At 41.8% G+C, this 21,097-nt stretch overlaps 1 protein-coding gene and 1 pseudogene across 1 annotated transcript; one reads left to right on the top strand and one right to left on the bottom strand.

The window, feature by feature from the left end:
• Positions 1-3,806: 3,806 nt before the first annotated feature.
• Positions 3,807-16,494, bottom strand: LOC124274104 (annotated as a pseudogene).
• A 2,199-nt stretch (positions 16,495-18,693) lies between these two features.
• Positions 18,694-20,808, top strand: LOC124274103. Its single transcript, XM_046709418.1, has 3 exons — positions 18,694-19,389; positions 19,820-19,912; positions 20,078-20,808. Exons 1-3 carry the CDS (start codon positions 19,044-19,046, stop codon positions 20,806-20,808), a joined length of 1,170 nt encoding a protein of 389 aa, XP_046565374.1. The 5' UTR covers positions 18,694-19,043.
• The last annotated feature ends 289 nt before the right edge of the window (positions 20,809-21,097 follow it).

Genomic DNA, 21,097 nt, shown 5'->3' with positions numbered 1-21,097 from the left:
CAAGCAATTAAGGCATGCAATTTGAAAATGAGATATGAGTTAGAGAGGAGATTATAATCGTTTCTTTTTCCGCATTCTTCACTGAGCCGGGGCGGTGAGGTGGCTTAGTTGTTAAAGCGTTGGTTCGTCACGCTGAAGACCCGGGTTCGATTCACCACATGGGTACAATGTGTGAAGCCCTTTTCTGGTGTCCCCCGCTGCGATATTATTGGAATATTGCTGAAAACTCACTCACTCACTCACGTCATGTCGGGATCTGGGAACCCCCAGGTGAGCGTGAGAGCTTTCTTATCACCAAATCAACATGAAGGCTTCTACGTTCTCCTTACAAGAGGGCGAAACGCGTATATTTACACATTATGTCCCTCGATTAACACCATTACATCAATATTTGTTTCCGCTTGTAAACATAAATATTTGAAAAACAGAAGATCTGAAGATGATCTGATTCAAATGTTAAGAAAACACGCATCGGCGTGATGCTAAGAATATGCAACTATTAAGTTAGTGATAAATCGCATCCCGCAATAGCAACATCTCCGCGACATAAACATATACTTTGTTTGTTTGTCTGTTTGTTGTCTAACGCCTCACGCAGCAATATATACTGACGAGCAAAAGAAAGTACACAGGTGTAATTGTTGTTGCAATCCCAATTATGCGTTCTAACTAATAAAATCATTGAAAACATTGATTGTATAGAACGCAACCATCATCATTTCATTTTGCCAAAATGCAACCAAAAACATTTGTACGTGTTTTGCACGAATTTTTGTAAAATTGTGATTATTGTCCCATGCACCTGCACTTTTCTGACAGAGAGTATAAAACCTGTTTGTCGTGAAGACTGAACAATCACTTGCCAGAAATCTCACGAGAAAATGCCAAGATTGACGTCGGCGCAACGAGAACGGGCCAAAGGAATGACACAAATGGGTGCTTTCAACAGCGATATTGCAAGGACGACATTGGGTTGCACAAGACAAACCATAATTCGGCTGTTTAACCGTTTCAGTACGACGGGCCAGACACGTGATCGACCAAGAAGTGGACGTTCCAGAGTCACAACACCCCAAGAGGATCGTTATCTGCGGGTTATTCACCTACGCAACTGGATGTTGACGGTGACGTCATCCAGAAACCACATCATTGGGTCATCGCGTAAGCCGATTTACAGTGGCAAGACGACTTCGTCCTGCTGGCATGCATATGGGCCCCACCGACCGCTGCGTGGAATGGCCTTGACCTTCCAGCATCGTAGGAACCGCCTGCAGTGGTCATCACTACATCGCTGTTTATTGTTACAATGTCATTTTGTTCATAAAAGACGTGTATTGCAGTGTGCTTCAACATACATTTTCCATTTCATCATCAAAGGTTTTGTTATTTTTATCTTATTGGAAGAAACACAACCTGTGTGTACTTTCTTTGCGCATCAGTTTATGACAGCAGATTGTAAACAATTGAGTCTTGGCCAGGCAAAATGCCAGTGGTTAACATCATGGAGCACTCTTTAATTGGGATAAGATGAGTTGCATCAACCAAGCCTGCAAGCCTGATCCATCCCATCCAGTTGGTCACCTTTTTAGAAATTAGGACAAGCGTGGGTGCTGTAAACCAATTCTTACCAGCATATTCTATTAAGGCTATACTTAGTCAGGAACACTACGATACTTGTACTCGTATGTGAGGTATGTTCACGTCGCTTTTAGCAATATTCCAGCAGTATCACGTCAGGAGACACCAGAAATGGGCTTCGCACATTTGGTCCATGTGGGGAATCGAACCCAAGCCTTAAGAGTGACGAGTGAAGGCCTAATCACTTGGCTTTCCATATAGCTCTCTTTACCATTTTATAGTGTGCGGATTCTGTGTCAAGGTAAGAACTATTAAATATGCGAAGGCCTACGAGATAAGAAGACACAGGCGCAAATTTATAAAATGAATTTATTCATTGATTTAAAAGGCTGAATCTTGAAAAATGAAAATTGAATTTGGAGGGACGAAAGCCTTTAGTATCGGGTATGTAAAAATAGATTATTTGTCCGAGGGTGAGTTTCTCAACATCTACTTAGAAATAGGTAAAATGCATCAATACTTCATCTCTAAAGCTGTGGGTCGTATGAGCACGGGTTGCGCTGGCGTCAAGCACTTTGGGGGTATAAATTTCCTAATTTCAGTATGTGCACTACAGGTTTTGGGACTGATTTAAAGGCGACAGCACTACAATTTAACCTTTCCTGACGTGGCAGGACTTTCCGAATATATACGAATATGGGTAAGTCATTAGCATGCATGAAGCAGGAATGATGTCGTGTGGCAACATCGATGCTGACCGGAACATTAACCACGCGTTTATTAGCCGAGGAAGGACGTTAATTGCCATCGGTGAAGTGCAGGATCGTCCAAGACCTGGAAGACCGAGGAGACCAATGACTGTCATGACCAGGTCCTGCCAAGACACAATCCCTGATTGAAAGTAAAGTGTTACTTGCTACATTTGATAGTTCAAAGTTCTCCTGCGATGTGAACGGCTTGCTAATTTTACGGTCACATACCACTTTCAAAGCGACTCATTAGCAATAACATTAGAAGGTTATTCCGCAAATTTCGAAATATCTTCAAAATGTTAAAATGTGTTATGTCTTTTAACTCCGCATGTAACAAGTGAGGTGAGTGAGTCAGTGAGTGAAGTTTTACGCGCTTTAAGCAATATTCCAGCAATATCACGGCGGGGAATACCAGAAATGGGCTTCATGTGGGGATTCGAACCCGGGTCTTCCGAGACTTCCTGAACAAGAGAAACTGGTGAATGATATTATGAGCAACGTTGATATGATACAAGGCGTCTGAGCTTGACCACTCAGATCAAGGACAAGCATACAAGCTTCCTGGCGAATATATTCCACAGACTTACGTAGTTACCCACTGGTAGGGTTTGTCTCCAATGGCCCGCTATATGTTCAGGGCACACAGGCGGCTCGGGTTGCATAGTCGCTTGACTAATTATTTTTACAGCATTACAATCTCTTGGAAACCTTTATTTTTCAAACCAATATGATCGAGCTCTTTCAATAACAAAGGAATCCGAAACCTACTGGCAGATTCTATACATTTGACTTGAACAGTCATGCAAGAAAAAACAATAATTACAAACTTTAAAACAAAAGGCTTTTACGTAATTTCATATGATTCTGTTTATTTTCAGATAGTAAGCTCCTTTGATGATATAACATTTAGGCCATGTAAAACAGAATTATCAGTTGTGATCTCAGCACCATCATCATAGTCAAAGCGATAACAAACCACACATCTATCACATCCAAAATGAAAGGAATTTTCACATACACAAGTTGTCTCATTTCCTCAGTACAGAAAAGGCATGCCAGGTTTATGGGTCTTTGTCACCATAACTGACCAGGAACCGAATGTTTCCCTGAAAAACATTGACACTGTTCCAAGTTTCGTTTCTCTGAATCTCAGATGCGATTTGTTACCCAGCTGTCCAGTTAATCAATAGTGGGAAGACATAGCGTGACTTCTTGTAGATTAAATAAAGTCATATCTATATCCGATAGATATACAAATATATTGAACCGAATACTTAAAGCAGTAGCACTTTATATTGCTGGATTCAAGAAAGGTGAGGCAAGTTTTGATTATGTAGGTTACATCGAATGTGTTCTCATCCTGATCAACCCTAAATCTCATGTACTAGCTGTGTTCCCAAAAACCGTGCTACTTCATTGAGATAAGCCAGGGTGAAAAGGACAACGGATATTTCATTTTTGCGATTCGAAAACGGTACATTGGTCTGGTTGTTTATGACCAAATGGAGTAATGAATAACATATATTTATTCATCTTTATCCTCCTCATCCAGGAAGTTGTAGAGATAGTCATCAGCGAATCTTAGCATCTGACGGAGGCTGATCAGAGCAGGAACATCCACGTCATCCACCAACTCCATTTCCTTCTCGTAGTTCTTCACGGGCAGAACGTGGGCACGGGCAGACCAATGAGTTGGGACACTTGTTCCACCAGTTCACTGACTGCAGAGCTGTAGAACAGGGTCCCCAGGTCCTCTTCAACATGTGGACAGGCCTTATCCACCTTGGTCAAGATGACCACTTGTGGTATACCTGCATAGAATAAAATTCAGAACAGAACTAATTTTGACTTCCCTGGTGAGTCATATTAAAATCAATATATTATACAGATGACACCAAGACAGCTACGGGGTGTGAGGCTTACGTTTATTATATAATGATAGTCACCCTGTAATAAGAAACAACAGATAATATAGTATATGCATATTAAACATAATATAATATTATATATCATATCATCATCAAAGCAATACAATCATTTCTGTTACATTACTTACAACTATGTATTATTAGATGATACGATAGAAAATGCTTACAGTACATATTAAGTAAAATGGTTACACATACCCCATGTGTGGCACAAGGGGTGAAAAACGTGATACCCTTGAAATGTCACCATTCATGATATGTCCTGCAGAAGAAAGAGCAGGAATAAATACTTAGAGTGACTAAATACACTGAATAACAAAAATGCACAGCTTATGCAATTCCATTAATGTAGATATACTAGTAACTTAGCATGTATACAAGATAATATTAAAATACAGTATTGCTTAGGTTTAAAGTTCAGCCTCTAAACCACATTCATTCAAAACATTAATAGAAATATATAATTCAATGTAAATATAATTACTTCTTAGATGCTTATTTATAATGCATAATCTTTGATTACTATTTAATCCTATTTAGAAATAAAGATGAATTATAAACTAACCTTTTGTGGTGATCTGTGAATACTCCCAGTGCAGTGCATAGTGAAATGGCAATATGGAGTTAGTCAGAGCAAGAAGGTAAAGTTTTAAATTTGGCCAATCACAGGATCGCTTGAAGGTGTGATTGATCAGCAGAGGGCTGGACAAAAGAATGTAGTGGAGCTTGGGTTTGTGATTGATCACTGAGGCCTGGGCTTAGAATGACAAACACACACCTCTGTTGAATAAAGTTCAACAGAAACAAAACTTGAAATATATTTATTTACAAAAATAAATATATTTCAAGTTTTGTTTCTGTTGAACTAATGTAATGATGCAACCCCATCTTAGCAAAACTATCAACAAGACTAGCATATTCTTCTTCAGAGAAATTCATCTTCAAAGGCACAAGACTCAAAGAGTAAAAAGAATAAAACAAAATCAGACATGGATCCAAGGCATGGATACAATGACTTGATGCAGTAGATGAATTGGTTTGTGAATGTGTCAATAGCTACAAAGACGATGTGTTAATCCCATACAAAAGTAGCACATACAGTGAAATTCACAAGTTCATGTTGTCTAATGTTACTACCCGGACATGATTGTTCCAACTAAAGGCTCTGCTGTGTGAACTTCAACCTGTGACAATAGAAGACCACCAGACATGAGATGTTCAGACTCTGAGAAGTGGGATTGACGGACATTGAGTTGGAGGAGGATGGACTTACACATGATGAGGCTGCACAGGGACTGGAGGCTATTAGGAGGAGATATGGTGACATCTTCTCTAAACATGATAAAGATCTTGGACATTCCAACATGGTCAAGCATCGGATGAGAACTCTATGATGACGTGCCCTTCAAGCAGAGACATCGGCGTATACCACCAGCAATGTATGATCAGGTTCAGGTCATCTTCAAGAACTGTTGTCCTCTGGTGTGATTAGACACACTCTCATAGTCCATGGGCTTCCAACGTTGGTGTTAGCCAAGCGCAAGATGGCCGTTTACGTCTATGTATAGATTTTCGCCAGCTGAACAACCGGATACAGTGGGACAGTTATGCTCTCGAAGATTGAAGAACTTTTAGATTGTCTCTCCGGAAGGGAACAAGTTCTACTCAGTGCTGTGAGGATATGAAGAGCGGCTATTACCAGAGTTGAGATGAATGATGACCACAAGGAGAAGGCGGCTTTACTGTAAGGTCCACTCGGATTTTCAGGTACAACAGGATGCCGTTTCCGGCTTATCAAACTTACCCCAGCGACCTATCAGCGCCTTATGGAGAAGTGCCTGGGGACTGCCACTTGAAGATCTGCCTTATATATACATAGATGGCCTCATCATATTTTTCCCGGACATACGAGGCATGTGGAAGGCTGGAGCTCGTCTTTAGAAGATTACAAGAATGTGGATTGAAGCTCGCCCCACGAGAAATGCAAAGTTCTTTAAGAAGGTGAGGTACGTTGGATTATATTGTGTCTGCTGAGGGATTGAAGCTGATCCAGAGAAGATAGACAAAGATTCAGCACTGGCCAACACCATCTCTCCAGAAGACATCCGGAAATTCTTGGGATTTGCTGGATACTATCGGAAATTCGTCAGGGACTGCTCTAAGATCCATGAAGACCCTCCTCAGAACTTATGCCGAAGTGCTTACTTACCAAGAAGTCGAGGAGTCCTAAGACATCCCAAACTGCTTGGAACCAGGGTCCTGCTCGAAGAAGCTTTCCAGGAGTTGAAGAACAGACTTTCACATCACCTCCCGGTGCTTGGGTTTGCCCCGGCTTTTCAAAGACCTTTCGAGCTGCACACTGATGCTGTACCCATGGCCTAAGGCAGTCTTATACCAGAATTATGATGGTCACCTACGAGTTATTGCCTATGCAAGTAGGGGGTTTGAATCGATCTGAACGGAACTATTCAGCGCATAAACTCGAGTTTTTGTGTCTGAAATGGGCCGTTCAGAGAAATTCACGACTATTTGTATGGCAATGATTTCATCAGTAATGACCGACAATAATCCCCTGACGTATGTACTTACTACAGCACGTCTGGACGCCACAGGACATCGGTGGTTAGCTGCTCTAGCAAGTTTACAACTTTTACCATCAAAAAATTACCGACCAGGAAGAACAACGTTGATGCTGATGTGTTGTCTCGTTTGCTTAGCAAAGGTGACCCAGTCAGATGGAAGACCTGTCTCGTGATGTGGTGAGTGCTATTTGTAACAAGATTTGTTGCACCTAATCTTGTTGAGAGTTCCAATGTGCTTGTCTACAGAAGTGGTTCAGGAATTGAAGCAGATGTAAAGTGACCATGTGTGTGCTGCCAGCACAAAGTTGGCGCCGTGCTCAGCTGAAGGACACATCCCGCGCTATATTATCATGGAGCATCTGGAGAGATGCCACAAGACCTGACAGAGACTCAGTTCCAAGGGAGACCAGAGATGACTACTTTATTGAAGACATTTTGCACATTTGACTTTGAGGGAAGGTGTGTTATATAGAGTCACTTCAGCATGGATGGATGTGATCAAAAGAACAGCTAGTGCTACCTTCCAGATGTAAGTTTCAGCACTCAGAAGCTTGCATGATCGTGTAGGACATCCAGGCAGAGATCGGACCTTATCCTACTCAAGGGGAACGTTTCTACTACTGGCCTGGTATGACCAAGGATGTAGATGACTACCTGAAGATATGTGAGAGGTGTCTGAAAGGAAGGGAAACACATCCATCAGGAGCCCCTTTGGTGAGCATCAGACCAGACGTTGCAGCCCTATGGAACTGAATGCCATGGACTTCTTGACTCTGGAGCCATCAAGGGTGGTCAACAGTATGTGTTGGTCATTACTGACCATTTCACCGGTACGCTCAAGCCTATCCTTGTCGGAATACATCAGCCAAGACGACAGCAGACTTGTTTTTTCAACAACTTTATCATCCATTACGGTCTGCCCAAAGAGGATTCATTCCGACAAAGGAGCCAATTTTGTTGGTAAGCTGATGCTCAGGCTGTGCCTGCTGCTTGGGATCAATGGGTCGTCCACAACACCCTACCATCCATGGGTAATGGGATGTGAGACCTTCAACCGGACCCTGTGTGATATGTTGGGGACTCTGGAACCAGACGCCAAGAGGAGGGACTGGAAGGCTCATGTTGGACCCTTAGTCCATGCATACAATTGCATTCGGCATGAGTCTACCGGACATCCCCCTTCTTCCTTATGTTTGGGCGTCACCCAAGACTTCCAGTGGATCTAGCATTTGGACTTGACATCCAGCCAAGCAAGCCCAAGTCACTGCAGCAGTACACAAAGTCATTAAGAGATCGACTCCAAAAGAGGCATATCATCTAGCTTCACAGAACAGCAAGGAGGCACAGCAGGATCAAGAAGACCTACTTTGATAGGAAGGCAAGAGCAGCAATTATAGAGACTGGTGACCGAGTTCTGGATTTAAAACCGTCGCCTTTGAGAGGAAGACACAAACTAGCAGACAGATGGGAAGGTGACATTTATACAGTTCTTCGTCAACCGAACCCCTCCATCCCCTGTCTATGTGGTCGGAAAGGAGAATGGTGAAGGTAGGAAGAGAGTTTACACCGGAATCTTCTACTTCCCATTGGTGCACTCCTGTACCGGATTCACTAGCACACCAGAGCCACCGAGACCTATCCAGAAACCAAGAAGATCAAAGAGACTTGCTGTTCCAGTCGAGGAACCAGAGGATGACAGAGTCAGACATATATTTCCCATCGTCTGAGCCGTCAGTGTCAGCTGCGGATATAGCTGATAGGCCAACTGAGGCTAGAGCAGAAGTTGAAGACTTTGCATTGGACGAAGACGATTTAGTTGGAGACGCAGTTGGGAGCCAGCCAGACCAGCCTGAAGATATTTCAGCTGAGGCTGATCCTGCTACAGAGAAGGACATCAGATGTGGAGACCACTGACGCGCAGATCCTGGTGCAGCCCAGAAGAACCTGCCAATGTGGAAGATGATCCTGAGTCAGTTGAAGATGTGCCCGGCACAGCAGCCCAGAAGATCAGGGAGGACTCGGACACAGCCACGGTGGATGTCTAGCGGTGAGTATGTAATGTCTGCAGTTCCACATCCCGACTGGAAGATCAGAGCTGAGTATCTCAGTTCTCTTATCAACTGGAATGCTTTCATAACGACAGTACTGATGTACAGAATGCATTTCTCTCCCTTGTTTTAGGCAAATGATGAGGACATCATTTTCATCCCGGGGAAGTGTGTAGCAGGTGTATATATTTGTATTTTAGTCTTATTTTTGTAAATAAATAAATATTGGTTTCTCAAGACAGTTTCAAATAAATTCCAATTTCCACCGGCTGAAGTTGTTAAATTCTGTTTGTTGTTTGACGCCACACTCAGCAAATTTCCAGCTATGTGGCGGCGGTCAGTATATATTCCAGTGATCAACAGCATGAGCATCGATCTACGCAGTTGGGGATACGATGATATGTGTCTACCAAGTCAGCGACCTGACCACCCGATCAGTAAGTAGCCTCTCACGACAAGCATGGGTTGGTTACTGAAGACCAATTCTAACTCTGGTCTCTTCATGGCCGTCAAAAATGTTTGTGTTTGTGTACCTCTCTGGTTGTTGGCTTTCTGTTGTATAGCTTTCATATTCTGCAAATTTTGTCCGGGAACGTCACACGGAACAGCCATCAATGACAAATGCCACACAGTGTATCATGTCTTGCATGTTTTAGGTCTTCTTCTTGTATCCAGGAGTGTCAGGCGAAATAGAAACAGCTGGGTTAAACTGGGAACACAAAACAGTGGGTTTTGAAACAACATAGTCTGCGTGCTCTTATATTACAAGGCGAGTGTCTGAGTATGATTTTAAGCCGCTTTTAGTAATCTTCCAGTAATATCACACCAGAAATTCAAACATTGAAACCAAATCCGAAAATCAAACCAAGGTCTTCCAGTGTTTCGAGCAGACCTTTACCCATAAGGCCATCCCAATATTACAGAGACATCATAGACTGTACATGTATAAACTATGGACCGAACCACAGAATCAAGAGCACCAGAAGCACCGAATCGTGTTGCTATACCAGATACCTATTACGGAAAGGGGCGAATGATGACGAATGATCAGACTTAACCACAGAAGTAAAGCATTTATTGATCAATGACAGTATTAATACACAAATAGGATCTGTTATATATATGTTTCCGAAGCTTACTATCGTGAATGGATCTGCGTGAAATACCAAAATACCTGGAAGCCCCGGACGATGTTTCCAGACCTTCACGTATCAACATGGACGTCAGATGATACCGAACGTTATGTGGAAATATGTTGAATAAGGATTTAGAATTTAGCATATAAATTGTGGATTAACTGAACTAAAGAAAGGACCTAAGTTACACTGGAATTTGGACGAACATGGAATACATATACCAGCGGAGGCATTTGACTAGTCATTTCACTGATCATCATTGCTTCTGTTTGGGTTTTTTGTATCGATGATGGAGATCTATTATCTAAATAGCGTCATGAAATTACCATATATTTGTCAGGAAGGTGTCCATCAATATGGCTACCACATCAGCCGCGTCCATTCCTTGGGCTTCCTCTAGGCCCTCGTGTCACACAGACGGAACTTGAAAGTGGTTTACCCTCAGGGGATCTCACTTTATGCTTCCTATACTAAGAGAAAATACATGTCAGGTTTCCTGCCCTTGGTATCATTACACTCTGTTCATGTGCATAACACAAACATGGATCTATCGAGATATGCTAATAAAAAAACTTAATTTAGGAGGACACTTGGGCTGCTGAAGAACGTTCCAACCCGGACCTTCACGTGACTAGCAGGATAAGTATCCGTTTGTAATATTTAGTCTGTACCTTCTCGATTATTTCACTGTATTGGAAACCCTAAACTTTAGAGCCATATGTTAATATTTGTAAAATCAAGGAATCAAACATCCTAATTGCAGTATGTATTGGTTGACCTCAGATAGATCATGTATGTTATAGATGTTGGGCATACTTTCTCAGAGTCGTTGTGAAAGATGCTTACGTTGCTTTTGTCCATACCAATTTAGAATTAGAAAAGATACACTATTCAAAGAGAAACGTATAGGCGTTTTTCAACAGTTCATTTCAAAATATTTTGATAGCAATCGTCATTGAAACCAATTTGTATGTTGAATCCGTTAATCATGTCGTGGTTGTTGTGTATTGGGCGCAAAGCCGCAACCCAAAATGTGTTTCTAAGTGTTAGTCATAAAATGAAAACGATACATGAAAGTGCACGCGAGCGATTGTCAACGTAATGCGTGCAATGTGATGAACACATGGTGTGGAGACATCCGACTAAAAAGGCCAAACCAACATTCATCATTTCATTACGAAATTCACGAGGGAGAAACAATGCTGAGATTGAATGCTACTGACCGAAATATCAGCAATGGAAGTTTGGAAGCAGGGGAGTCCCCAGTGTGCCTTTGCAAGACACTTCAGCGTCCCACCACAGCACCATATATCGATTATGACATTGGTATACCCGCTTCGAGTTCGACGCAAGATCCTCCCAGACCAAGAGTGAAAGACCAAGGTGACCATTCCTGCTCAGGGCGGGGTGTTTCACCTTCGTCACCGATTTGCTACAGCAACGGACTGACAGCAGTACAGGTGGCTGGTCTTCGAAGAATTTCCGACAAAACCCTCGAAATCGTCTGAGAGAAGTGGGAATTCGAGGCATATCTCAAAAGCTGACACGACTACATCGACAACGACGTGTCAAATGGTGCAACAGAGTACAGGTATGGGGCCCGGGAACGCATGGAACGCGTTTGTTTCGTAGCGATGGTGCGTTTCCTCCTGCAAAGACGGGATGGAGACGACGAGTTTATCGACGTCGATACGGAACGTTTTGCGCCGAACTGCTCCCAACAGGAGGTGAAATTGGGTTTTCGTCGTGTAGCTTGAGAATATTTCGCTCATATGACGACGTGCATGCGTGTGTATGTGTATGTGCGGCTGCTTGTACTAGCCCAGACTTAAGCTGGTTTTATAGTGCTGGCCACTGAGATACCATGCCGCAGTGAAGCATGACTACCCACTCAGACACAGCATACTGACTCCAGAGCCAACCAGTCCTTGTTGTACCCATTAATGCCGAGCGCCAGGCGGGACCAACAAGTACCATATTTTAACGTATTTCTGGTATGACGCAGTCGGGGATCGAACCCGCGATCTTCGCTCTCCGGGCGGACGCTCGCTACCTACACCACGGGCGGTCCGCTCCCAACAGATGACAGATTTGGTGGGGAAGCGTCATGGCGTGGGGCGACATGTCCCTACACACGGGTAGATCAGATCAACTGGTGGTTCAAGGCACTCTCATACAGCAAATGGCTACATCAACCGATCCTACGACCTCACCTCCTCCCACTTTTTGAGCGGCCAGTGGGGGACTGTTTCAACACGACAACGCTTGACCCCACACAGCTCGTGTAACAACGGTGCCTATCTCGCGCCAATGTGTCCTTTAAGCTGGCCTTCAAATCCACCTTATCTGAACGCGACCGATCGCCTGTGGGACTGAGCTTGATCGACGCGTCCGTAAACCTCAGACATTTACAGAACTTGCCAACGCATTGCGAGTGAATGACGAACAATTCCCCAAGAAAAATCCGACGACTTGTGAAATACCTCCCTGGGCGGTGTCGACCGACCAGTGACGGCTACAAGGGAATTGGAGTGTCACCAGATACTGACGACGCCTTGCTGTAGTCCTACCGTGCAGTGGAGTAAAGCTGAATTAATGCCTGACGTGACACAGCACTACATGCATTCATCTGTTGTGTCGTTCCCTTCATCCACCACGTAATTTCAAGCATAATCTACTTACGTACATTTAAATTACGACGCCAAATACTGGGACAGTTCGCCAGAGATATTTATTATCAAAATCGGTAAGCGATTTCATATAATTTTGAAAATGTTTCGCTATATATGCCTAAATGCTGCAATCTGACCAGAGAAATTAAGCGTTGCCGAACCTGGCGGCCAAATGGAAGTACTTATTACATTCACTGTTTTCTATTTTGTCCAATTACGCACGACGGCGTAAGTCTCGCTATTTAATCAGTAGGTGGCTATTTGCCGTTAAAGTTTTTGTATTTTTGTATTTTCGATGGCTGACAAGATGTCCTTCTAAAGGTTTTGACCGAGCACCATAACTATTTACATAAATAAAGCCTAGCCAAATATACATTGCCTGACTAGTATTTTATAATTCACCCAGTTTTCCAGGGAATAACTTATCTGCGTCCTTATATTATCTCTGCTCGACAAGGTTGGGATCTTGTTTGGAAACTTGATACGTTATCAATGAGGAACTAGGGATCCATATTTTTTTTTTCGACAAAATAATTTCTTCTTTTTCCCCCGCCAAAAGCATGATTATTTTTTTTTTAAGCCCAGACACCCACATTTGACACAAAGAAAGGAACTGCAATCACATTTCAAAAACATATTTTCTTAGAAACTTGTCATTCATTTATATAGGGGTGGGTGTGCTGGTTGGAATGTGTCACATTTGCTGACAAATGATATTCCTGATAAAGTATATGGTCTACTTTTTTAAAATTATTTTGACATCAAAGCGGTGGCTTCGTTTCGTTTGATTCTTCTTCATCTTCACTGGAACATTTTCTTTTGCAAGATGTATAATCGGATCGTATTGATACGGTCCAACATCCATTCAGAAATGACATCAGCAACCGTCGACTATTATTGCTTCAGAATCCATAGACAATGTTAAGTTGTGAGGAGTAAAATCAAAGAGAGAGCCATTGTGAACTGTGAACTTTTAGTTCAAATTTAATCACGGAAGGTGACGTATAGAATGCCTTTACCTCTATGAAAAGTTTTTCTTTACGTTAGTATTCTCCTTTAATACACGTTCTTACTTTTGGCCGTGCGTTTCTATTTTTTGAAAAGTGTATTTTAAGTCACCAAAATAGGCATGAAGTACCATTACCAATATATAGAATCGGGTTAGATAATTTGTGAGGTTGTGGACAGTCAGAACATGCAGGCTGGAGACAAAACATAGAACCATTTAATTATAAGCCTGTCTTGTCAGATTTGTCTGATCGAAAACTATTCTGCAATAAGCTTCCTCAAAGGGAGCTAATCATGTAATGTCAATAATTGAGTTGACAATATAAATATGTTCCGACGTGGGAAACTGCAGTCTACCTTTGATTTAAGATTCTGTGAGTTGTCTCCATGGATCGTCGTTGAGAATATACTTCCATCTGTAAAGTTATGGCGCATGTTTCACTCATCTTATAAATAGAAACAACAACTTATATCGATTACAATAAACGTGTTTTGTTGTTTCACCCCCACCAGTCTTCAGGTATATGCTGGCAGAAAGGACCTACCCAAGTCTGGCCCACGAACTTCAGTTACTGATATTGTGGGTAATGATCAACAACGCCAGGGTCGAAGCACACACAAAACAGCCAGTTCACAAATCTGACCGCACGTGGTCACTCGTATTCATAAAAGTTATGTTATGACAATAGCTCTGTTGTTTAACGCTGCACTCAAGCCATTTTAAGCTATGTGAGGGCGGTCTGCAACATACTCGAGTCTGAACCAGACAATCCGCTGATGAACATCATGAACATCGACCTACGCAACTGAGATACAATGACATGCAGCAATCAAGATCTGATAAGCTGACCACCCGATACATAGCAGCATCTTGCGACAATCACAGGTTGCTGAAGACAATGTATCCCGGATCTTCCGCTGGTCGACAATAACTCTGATTGTCTCACCAACCCACCTTTCACACTGTAGACTTCCATCGTAGCAGTTGAGATTGGAACAGGCCAGTGATGCGTCATTGTCTCCTGCCATGACGTAGCTTGTACCAGGAGCCAAAAGAACCATTCAGTGGGAAGGATGCACCGCTCAAGGCCACAGTCCCGTTGAAACTGTAAATGCTCATGACCACTCCCAAAAGTAGGGCCCATAGCTAAGCGTGTCCGTAAATTGCCTCGTTGCCGTTTGTTGCTGGGTATTTTTGGGGCTGCTGGAACCTTTGAAGTACAAACGGAACAGAAATGCTGTCAGGGTCGACCTGCAGGCACCAGCCTACCCAGCTGACCGCGGTGTAGCCACCAAACACGCAGTCCGACGTGTTGTAGAAGACTGGCTGCCTGTAGGCCCCTTGCTGTCACACTCCCGGGCGGTGCTGGAACAACCATCACGGGAGGCCTTGTACAGAAGTTCAAAGTCTTTCCTTGCGTTTTAACCATCTGTTCAGTTGTTTCTGATCCTTTCATCGTCAAAGTTCGTTCCATGATCTGATGTTGTAAAAACACTAATTAGCCACGCGTAATTGTATTCTGTGCTCGAAATAAGCGCCTGTCCGTAGGTCCGTGGCAAAGGGATCTCGTCGGGACAGTGCTTTCAAAGGGATGGGGGTACGGGAATATAGGGTCTACAATAAATTTACATGTCTATTTGAATGTCACAAATAAGGACCTGCAGCAAAAGTCAACGATACGTGATGTCAATGATCTCTAACACAGCAAACAATAGTTTATGTATATGTTATCATCCCAGACATTGGTACACGTTGTTGGTTTTAAGGAGATTAAATGCCTAGAAATATCGAAATATTCTTTCTGTTGTTGTGTACTGAAAGTCAAGCCCTTCCATCATTTAATTTTACATTATTACGAGGGTCGGTTAAAGGTAGTCGGTCTCACCTAGAAAATGATACAAATGCAGCTGTTTTAAAGTTTTATTTTCTACATATTTTCTGTCAACCTCAAGCAAATTAGTTTTGCTATGTTCCAGCCCCACGATACCCATTTTGTTTGGCTATTTATCTTGATACCCCCACAAACAAAATCTGCAATAAATGCATCACAAACTTCAGGACACAAAATATGTAAGAAACATTCAGCGTGTTTGAGATAGGCAGAGGTCCTGTAGAATCAAACGTAGATATTAAAGTGCATAAAATGCAATTTGAAACTACAATCGCTTGTTAAAGTGACTCCCCATGATGTTTACTGAAAGAGCATGTTATAGAGACACTACCAAACCCCTCTCAGATGACGTAATCATAAGGACATAATTTATTCTAATGTTTTTCACTTATTCATACAAGGGGTTCAAACTGAAAAACGAATGGTCACCCAAGTGTCAGCACTCAATATATTGTAAACAGTACCAGCTTAAATATCTGGACACATTGTTTATTAAAATGGCTGAGGTCAAACAATCCAAATCTTTGACTGTTGATTATGACGGAAGAGTCAATACAATACTGATCATATTTTATACGATATTATCTGAGGACATACCGTTATCCAAGAGGCCCCAAATGACAGATCGTTTTTCATTTCTGCAATATTTTCAGAAATATTATACTAATGTGTTGTGATGACTAGCATATAACTCGTTAACCACATAACCCACATATGTGAAATGTTGGACATGGCTTTGCTCATGATTCCTTCTAAATAAAATGGAACCTTTTCAAACAGTGGACATCGAGAATATAGTTAGGCCGACTACTTTCTTACCGACCCTCGTAAACAGAAAAGCAGAGCCATGAAACGATTTTACCTCTGATATCTGACATGCTTGTTTGTCAGATATCATTGCGATGGAAAAATTCAACATGACCTAAATAACATTTTAAAACGAGTGCATCACCTGAACTCAAATGTGATGTTTGCTTTGCCACTTTAAACAACTCGCCATGTCGCCGTGGGATAATCCTATACGTCAGCATGATTCGTATGTTTTTTCAAAGAGGACGATTTCGAATGCCTTCTGCTCCCTTCTTGCGTCAACCCGAGATAGTTTACTAGCACCTCGACAAAGAAACAACAACAACAAAAATAAGCCATTTCTCTCCATTTGTGCTGTTGTCATCAATGGAACTTACTTCGGCATTCGCTTGACATATCAGATTGCTTTAAAGATCTTCTGATTGTCCATTCTGATACCTTAGGGGTTCCTTGACTTGAAGCCTTCACAGCAAGCTGTTTTCGTACCAGTTTGGGTACGCCGCCGCGAGACGCGCGATACGTCGTCTGTCATCTGCCCCATGAGTAGCACGAGGTCCCGATTCAGCCTGTCGCTCTGTCCCTAACCTTGCGTCAAATTTCTTCAAATTTCGGTAAACAGAGGCCCGATGCAGTCCCGTCAGTTTAAAAAGTCTAGTTACGGATGTAATACCTGCTTCATAATATGCCAAGAATCGATTTCTGTTGTTTTGTAACGTCATGGCAAAGCTTCGGTATCGTCTGCTAGCAACGAGGTCACGTGATCAAGCCATCCCTGAACCCAAGGGAGATAATTCCATACCAACGAGGCGGCTAGAAACAATGTATTTCGGCTTTTTTTATAGTAGGATCGAGTCTACAGAACAAAGTTTTTTGTCGCATTTTTTTTCTGCTCGTTACTATACATGTATCTCTGTATTCTACTATATTTGGTGGTTGTAAATAATTGTGCAACACAAAACTAATACATATATTACTTCTATAAAATTTATAGATAGCATGTCATTGTATTTAATGGTACAGGTTTTAAGGGTAGAAAGTATTCACGCTATTTACTTTCATACAATTTGTGTATCACATCATTTTGTTTTCAAATAGTACAGACTTTACATATATAATATATTCACACTATTTATTTCCATACAATTTGTGTATCACATTATATTGTATTCAAATAGCACAGGCTTTACATATAGAATATATTCACACTAATTACTTCTATTCAATTTGTGTATCACATGATATTATTTTCAGATAGTACAGGTTTTACATATAGAATATATTAACAGTGTTTACTTCTATGCAATTTGTGTATCTCGTGATATTGTATTCAAATAGTACAGGTTTTACATATAGAAAATACGCACACTATTTACTTCTACACAATTTATATATAACATGTCATTGTGTTTAAAAGGGTAGATATGTGTAATTATGCAATGAAAACTCATGCGGCTATACAAAACGTGTCATTATGCTCTCTTCTATTTATTCCAGGCGTTCTTTCCTGTAATTTCTGCACAATACGACATGCTAATGTTGGTGCCATGGGACCCCCTGATTCCATCTCTTTTAACAACACCAAAGTTTACTTTAACTCCTATGGCATAATCTTAACAAATGGAGGTTCTGGAACACAATCATTTCACCGTCTTCAAGTGTCACAAAATTTGAATAATGGTTTAGTCGTATCTGATGACTGGGTATCACGAAGTGGACTTTTCTTTGAGGAATGTACCTTTACCCAGAACGGTAAACATGCACTGGCGCTGTCAAGTTCGTGTGACGTTGAGTTAGTTCGATGCAACGTTCGATACAACCAGGGATTCCGAATAGCATCAGGTGATAACGGTATTAGGGATGACCGTCACTGACAGTGATATTACAGGGAATTACAAGTTTGGCTTCCAACTGTCGCACTTCGGGATATGCTAGAATAGAATCGTCTCATGTTGACAACAACGGAGTAGGACTACAGCGAAGTAATGGTTGGGAAACCATAATCCGAAACTCAACATTTAGATTCAATTCAAAGAAGCCATTCTCGCCGATCCTAGATAAAACGGAATTCTCAATATTTCTTCGTGCATCTTTGAACGCAACAAACATGGCCTGCGTATTAATGCCAGGGTGAATCGAGTGAATAGCCTTGTGACAATCACGGACTGCGAATTTACAAAGAATACATACGCAGGTGTATATGTAAAATCTGATACATATAAGCATACCTTTAACATCTCTCTCGCTTACAACACATTTGAAGGTGGTACGTCCTATACAGAAGCCTATGCGATATACATTTCCTTGATGATTTAAGCTCAAGCAGTTTCGCCTCTGTAGACATGAGAGGAAACAACATCACACATTTTGCAGATTCCAGCGACATCAAAGTGTATCAAGGTAATGGAAATTCGAACTATGCAAACATACCTATCAACATCTCTGGAAATCATTTTGAAGATTCCTATAGTAGGTATGCATTGTATCTATATGCTGATGGAGTTGATGTCGCCAACAACGTCTTCAGAAACAGTTCACGTGTGGGTTCTTTGAAATTAACGGGATCAAACAGCCGAATATACAGAAATGTATTCGAAAATCCAAACTCGACATACGTCCTGATTACGTACGGACTTTATAATGATCAGACTTCTGTTGATGCGAGCCGAAACTACTGGGGGTATCACAGATCAACGGGGAATCCGTTCACGGATATATGACTTGTATCATAACATCAGCAGAGCTGAGATACAGATTGACCCATACTTCACATCCAAGTCCATGGACATGACTTCAAGTGGGACCACCATGTTCACTGATGCTGAGCCCTCTGACGTTGGAGGAGTGTTACAGGAAGATGCCCTTGTTCGCCCAGATCAGAGACTGATGGTGAAGAGAACTATTGTAGTACCTGAAGGACAGACGTTTACCATCATGCCAAATGTCACTCTTACCTTCCATGGAGCCCAGGGAATCATTGTTAAAGGTAAATATACATGCCATGTTTACAATCAGTGTTAGCTGCCACATCAATGTGTTAGGTTAAATTCAGACGTTCAGAAAGAGTGAATGAGTGAGTTTAGTTTTACGCCGCACTCGGCAATATTCAGCTATATGGCGGCGATATGTAAATAATCGTGTCTGGACCATACAATCCAGTGACCAACAGCATGAGCATCGATCTACGCATTTGGGATACGATGGCATGTGTCAACAAAGTCAGCAAGCCTGACCACCCGATTCCGTTAGTCGCCTCTTAGACAAGCATTGGTTACAAAAGATAATGTCTAAACGGGATCTTCACGGGTCCTGACGTTCAGAACATGATATACATGTATATATGATGAAAAGAAGTGCTTGTTTACACTAAGGAACAGGATATCATTTCGTTGTACTTAAGGAACCTTATTTTTCAGGTACACTGAAAATTAATGGATCAGCAACTTCACCTGCAATTTTACAAAATGGCACCAACAACAGATGGGGAGGCTTGATTCTTACGAACAGCAGTAAGTGAATGTACATTGGTACGATCAACAGTCAGTCTTTCAATGCTATGTTTTCTCATACTAGGCATACGTAAACCCAATGATAAAAGACTTATCATATCTGTTTTGGGTTAGTTTCAGTACCTTAACGTTATAGTTGAACCCTACCCTTTCCCTTTATTGTAGGTCTGGAAGTTACCCATGGTGTCTTGAAAGCAGCAAGGACAATTGAAAACCTCCGCAAGGCAAAATGTTCCTCCAAGCTGGTGTTGTCTCTGCTCCATAGCTATGTCGAAGTAGATTCGCTTAAACTGGGATCTCACTACTTCAATGTAACAATATCAGAATCTCAGCTGATAACCCCGAATAATGATATAAGCCTGTCTACGTGTTCAGGGACATTAACAAGCAATGACACTGGAAATATTATGTTAGAGAACTCTAATGTCACCTCAAGGGCAGTAACAATCACCACGAAAGGTGATGGTGCTCTACATGCGTTCACAGCAAGCGGGTCCGTTTTCAATACAGGCGGTGTTTTATGTGACTCAACCCACTCATTGACGACTGTAATGTTTCTGAACAATACACTTAATGTGTATGAGGGACGCGTATTCAGGGTAAAAGGTCAATATTTAGATGCTGAAATTGCAAATAATTCATTTTTGGCTTCGTCGGGAACTGCTGACGTAGATCTTAGCGGCGATGCTGACAACAGGGTTATAATTAGGGAAAACAATTTTAAAGTTGGAAATATGGAAATTAAATCACAACAATCTCTCGATGAGAAAATAAATGCAACCATGAATACCTTCAATTCTTGTCTGCTTACACTGAAGACCCCAGCAATGATTTCAGGGATACCATTATCAACGCTAGTTACAACTATTGGGGGAAAGACACATTTTCAGATATAGAAGTAAAGATATATGACAAATCTAATGACGCAGTCCTACCTGAGATATCAATCATGCCATTTTTCAAAGATAGGGAAATGACAGAACTTGTGGAGACAACACCTTTTCTTGACTCAAACGGAAAATTAGGTGGTACCGTTGGTGGAACCTTTACACTGACGAGAGCACAAAGTCCCTACACTGTCACAAGCAACATTATTGTTGGCAAAGATGACACTCTGACGATAGATGCTGGCGTGGAACTGCTGTTTAAAGACAGCGTTGGAATGCGAGTTGAAGGTGAGTAAGT

This window comes from Haliotis rubra, unplaced genomic scaffold (genome assembly GCF_003918875.1).
Source record: "Haliotis rubra isolate DU_JTF1 unplaced genomic scaffold, ASM391887v1 Scf1878, whole genome shotgun sequence".
Lineage (NCBI taxonomy): Eukaryota > Metazoa > Mollusca > Gastropoda > Lepetellida > Haliotidae > Haliotis > Haliotis rubra.
The sequence above is the reverse complement of the archived record's forward strand: the minus strand, read 5'-3'. Positions and strand labels throughout refer to the sequence as shown.